Source organism: Austrofundulus limnaeus, unplaced genomic scaffold (genome assembly GCF_001266775.1).
Source record: "Austrofundulus limnaeus strain Quisiro unplaced genomic scaffold, Austrofundulus_limnaeus-1.0 Scaffold391, whole genome shotgun sequence".
Taxonomy (NCBI): Eukaryota; Metazoa; Chordata; class Actinopteri; order Cyprinodontiformes; family Rivulidae; genus Austrofundulus; species Austrofundulus limnaeus.
In genome coordinates, this window is record NW_013952793.1 from 149,831 (window position 1) to 155,021 (window position 5,191).

Genomic DNA, 5,191 nt, shown 5'->3' on the forward strand with positions numbered 1-5,191 from the left:
CACACACACACACACACACACACACACACACACACACACACACACACACACACACACACACAGCATCCCCCCTGCTCGTCATACCCTGACAAATCCTTCACACTTTCATTATTTTCTATCATGTAATCTGCCTCTGGATCAGATTCACACTCACTCCGTCTCTGAACATCTCACACGGCGTCCTCACTCACCTCCTGAGCCACGAGAGACGAGATGCGAACAGCCCTTCGGACCCTGGCATTCCGCCCCCCCTCCTGGGGGAGGCTGTCTCGCCCGCTCAGCGACATCTCGCTCATCTGGTCGGCCCAGGAGCCCCGGCCCACGGACACGGCAACGTCCCGCCAACTTTCCCCCATCTCCCCCCAGCTGCCCCCCCGTGCCCGGCTGCCATCCACGCTTCCTAGTCCTGCCACTCCGTCGGCCGTGCTCCCGACTCTGCTCTCACCCGGTGGCGGGAGCGATGCAGGTGTCACCACAGCTGGCACTTCTGACAGTCCTCCCCCCTAAGGGTCTCTCTGCGTCCTCCTTCAGCACCTTCTTTCTCCTGGATATTATAGTTGCTGATCTCTTAAGGCTTTCGCTCCTTTTTATTTTCTTCTCTCCTCAGTTTATGCTCACCTTGTCACTCTGTCTTGCTCTTTCCTTCACTCTCACTCTCCTTTTGGCTCCTTTTTTTTTCTGTCCGTTTGTTAATATTTTGGTAAATCTCCCAGGGCTAGTAGAGAACCACAGTTGCTTTCAAATCCACAGCTGTTGCTGGCCTGATGGAGAGCTCAGATAAACTGCTGCTGCTGCTTAGGCTTCCCTCTACTCAGCTTGTTCCCATCCTCCCTCCCTCCCTCCCTCCCTCTCTCTCTCCTCCTCACTGCTTCTCTGTTGGAGCTCTCTTATGCTTCATCTACTTTCAATCTTGCTTTCTCTCTTGTTTTGCATCATCCATTACTCCCATCTGAACTTGCACTAAGACTGCACAATTAATATTAGAATGAAAATACTAATCTTGATTCCCACATGATTTATTATCGAATAAAATCCATTTATGTATTGATTGCCTCTTATTTGTTCACTTTGAGATTTGCAAGCATTACAGCAGTAACACTCTCCTATTGTTTCCACCTTTCATGCCAGTTTTAAACGAAGATGAAACTGATTATTTGTCAAAAATTCAAATGATATTGTGAACATTCTCATGCAAGATTTCTCAATGTCAAGGGTTTGTTTATTTTTCGGTTATTCATTTATCATTTTAAAAAACAGATATAGAGGACTCAAAAATTGAATGGTCATTCTTGTTTCCTTTGTACTCCAAATACAGAAAACTGTTCCTGCATTTTATTTTTGTAAAACTGGAAACACTGTTATCAAAGCAACTTAATGCTGTCCTGTGGAACTTGCTGCAGCTTCAAGTTACTCACCATGGACTCCTTGGAGAAAGGTTTTATCAGCCAAAAGCACCTGAAGCTCCAGGAAACAGTTTGAATCATCAGTGATTTCACAGAGTTTTATAGTAACATATAGTATATGTGCTTCATTACAGTACTTCAGTAACTTTTTTGAGGATTTGTAATTTTACCAAGTATTTTTTTAATTGTGACTTTTATTTTTATTTCATTACTTTAAAAACCTAAAATTTATACTTTTACTTTTTTACTTTAGTTACTTGCTATAAACTAAATCTGTCTGAACTCATCATGGAAGGAGTTGTTTATAACAATTAAGTGCCAAATTTACTCAACCAAACCATGTCAACTATTTCCAGTAAACCTAGAGTAAATTTGAGGCAGTATACATATTTTATTTTAAAGAAATTGACCAATTTACACAACTTGATTTTGTGGAGCCAGTTTGGTTCAGTAACTTAGTTTATTTGTTAGTGAGCGTGGAAAAGTACTTTTACTTTTACTTCTACATTCCCAATTTTTGTGAACAGTTTTATGACTTTTGCTTATGTACTTTTTTTCTTCAGTGACATTTATTCTACCGAAGTCATTTAGGGTATTTTTACTTTTACTCAGTTATTTTTTAAAGTACCAGTACTTTATAGACTTCTGGATTTACAAACTATCAGCTGACACCTGTTAAAGAAATGTCAAACTAATTAGCTTTTATTTTTTGCGGCTGCCAGTTTAGCTGTAAAGTAAAATGTGTCTATGGGAAGTTAGTTCTAGAAGTGCAACAGAAGTTAGCTAGAGTTTATTAATTTATTTACAGACAGTTGCCTGTTATTTAACAAGCATCTAATTGGTCTGATAATGACAGGGTTAACTTCCGGTTTGCAAAAAAATAAAACCATGGACGGTATTCCTGTTTTTGGAGTATAAATGTTAATAGAAAAACCGTCTGTTTGTTTTTCAATATATGTATTTAAAATAAAAAAATAACTGATAAGTGTGCGTATCATTAAGTTGATTAACTGCATTACAGACATTAAATAAATAGCCTCCACTGTGAAAGCATAACCCCATCCCTAGGCAATAAAAAAAGTGGCAACAATGCCTGCAGTCCCAAGCAGAGGTGTCAAGTAACAAAGTACAAATACTTTGTTAATATAAATTGTGGTTATTTATGCTTTACTTGAGTAATTATTTTTCAGCCTACTTTTTATTTCTACTTCTTACACTTTCAGGCAATCGTCTGTACTTTCTACTACTTGCATTTTAAAAATGACAAAAAGTATTACATTTGTTTTCCACTATGGCTTGTTTTCAAAACAGTCACAAACTTTCATCTCAGTGATTGATCGCTATTCCAACTCCTGACTCCCTGCAAGGGCCTAAGCTTGTTACCAGGCTGTACCGTTTTAACCAATAGGAAAATTCAACTGCAGTAGCCACCGTTCAACCCATAGAGGGAAGCACTAAGGTAATTTTAGACAAAACGTAGCAGAATTAAACATATTTACTCAAAAATGTCAACGTTTGCATATAAAGATAATACCCTTTGGGCCCAATTTGGACATTTTGTCTCCAAAGAAAAGTTGATTTGGGGTTTAGTTACTTTTTAAGTTGCACATCCAGTAATTAGATTCTGAAAGTTTCAGTAAAAAATCTACCAATTGTTTTTGGGATATTTTACTAACAGACAGGATTGATTCTAATAATATAACAGTAAATGTCCAAGCTATATACAAAGATAACAACAGGGTGTATTTTTAAGCTGATTAGGCTGTGGCAGTCCAGTTGAATGGTGTTGGCTTTTAACATTACTCAATTGTACACATACAATAAAATGCTATTTTCTGAAATTTCCAATACAGTTTGTGAGGTGGCTCATGAGACATTAAGCTAACATAGCAAAGTTATCTGCAAATGATGTACAGGAAATTAGAAAAGAAAAACATTTTGGGCAACCTGTTTGGGACCCATTTCAGATAAAGCAAACTGAAAATCAATAACTGTAAAAATTAACTAACTTAGAGCAAATTTTTATGTTTGTAAGGTTAGCTGGCTGCAGCAGCCGAGTTAAACTGAGTTGGCTTTAAAAGTTAATCAGTTGTAGATTCACGTCCAATATTTACTTTCTGCAAGGTTCAATAAAATCTGTTCACTGGCTCATTGGGTATTTTTGCAAATGCTACAGACAAGTACACACAGATAAAGACAAACAGGACTGTCTTCAAGTTTTTCAGCAGGTGATAATAAACTAGTCATAACTGGGTCAGAGCTGAGCTGATTCAGTCAACGTTTCAGCCTGCTTTTCAGATTTTTCTTGAAGATTTTTTTTCTGCTGTCCTGCTATCACTCACTTGCAAATGAGAAGCTTTGCACTCAGCAGAGATGAAGAGACAAATATGGGGGGAAGAGAGAATGGTACTAAAATCCCAGCTGGCAACAATGACAATGTAACTATAAATGGTGTAAAAAAAATAATAAAGTACCTGTGTGAAAATGTTCTCTTGTTGGGAAACATCAAAAATATCATTATCTATGCACATTACTGAGGGCTTCAAACACCACATGGTGCACTGCTTTTCAAACCATGCTCCATTTAAACAGCATAATATTGACTCAGAGATAAGATCATATTGTTAACAAGAAACAATACTGTTGAGGATGAATGGTGGCTGTAGCAATACTGGAAAATAATATTCAAGTGTGGCTTTATTAGCCAAAGCTGTGACACTTAGAAAATCACAATTTGAATTAAAGTCTTGTAGAGCCTTATTTAGCAGCAAAGAATCTCAATAGTAGTTTTCTGGAGTTAGTCTCTCAGATGGTTGTGGATGAATTTTGGTCCGTTCTTTTTTTTTTTCCAGTGTTGAGGTTTGTTCTATTGAGGTTTGCAGACATTGTGCACAACTCACTCAAAGTGAACATATCATGCTTTTAAATCCTTCTTTTTCACATTTAAATCATTCACTTGGGGTCTACTGTGGAACTGCAATGATTTCATATGAAACAACTCCACAACCACAAGCCCCTCTTTTACCTTTTTCTAAAATGTAGTCTCCTTAAATACAAATGGGGGACTTCACACACCACCACACTGCAGGTCTCACTCCCAAAGATCAATGGGCCTCATGCAAGAACATGTTCATATTCTTATCCTAAATTTCTCTTACTTTTGTTCGTACGAAGGGTTCGTACGAACATGCCACGTCACATTCAACAAACTCTTCTATCTTCAGGAAGAGTGTGTAAATGAATTCCACCTGTTCGTATCCAGCTGCTCATGCACGTGAGAGGAGATTAGCAAAATTACCACCCCAAAAACACTATACAAGGCTATGTTTCCTGCCTCCGATACAAGGAAGTGTCCATTCATGAAAATGACAGCGATAATTAAAAAGAAGAACTTTACGTGTTCAGAGATTGAAGTCCGTCTGTCAGAGATCCAGAAAAGAAAATCTGTCATTTTTGGCAGGTCAGCTGTGGAATAAAAAGAGCTGCTAAAAGTATAAACAACTGTGTTAAATCATTTTCATTTATTCAGAAGACACGGCATTTTGTAGCTAAAATGTTTTTCAACATATGTCTGGCACTTTGGAGAAAACCCAGGACTTGCTGGGGGGATAATGTATCCCCTCTGGCCTGGGAACATCTCGGAGTCCCCCGAGAATAGCTGGAAAGTGTCGCTGGGGAGAGCGGGGTCTCTCTGCTGCTGCACCCGCACATGATAGCGGATAAGCCGGCCGGATGGACAATTTATATTGTTAATCTAAATTCATACATTTAAAATTATAACTCTAATT

General features: G+C 38.4%; 1 protein-coding gene across 3 annotated transcripts in view; it reads right to left on the reverse strand.

Moving 5' to 3' along the window:
- Positions 1 to 5,191, reverse strand: part of kcnh2b (potassium voltage-gated channel, subfamily H (eag-related), member 2b) — a gene marked incomplete at its 3' end in the record, with an annotated part of 194,411 nt that overhangs the window by 33,933 nt on the left and 155,287 nt on the right. Inside the window, 1 exon segment of one of the 3 annotated variants that reach the window (XM_014023808.1) lies at positions 192 to 306. Within the exon segment in view, the coding sequence (XP_013879262.1) occupies positions 192 to 296 (105 nt within the window). 3 annotated transcript variants of the gene reach the window in all.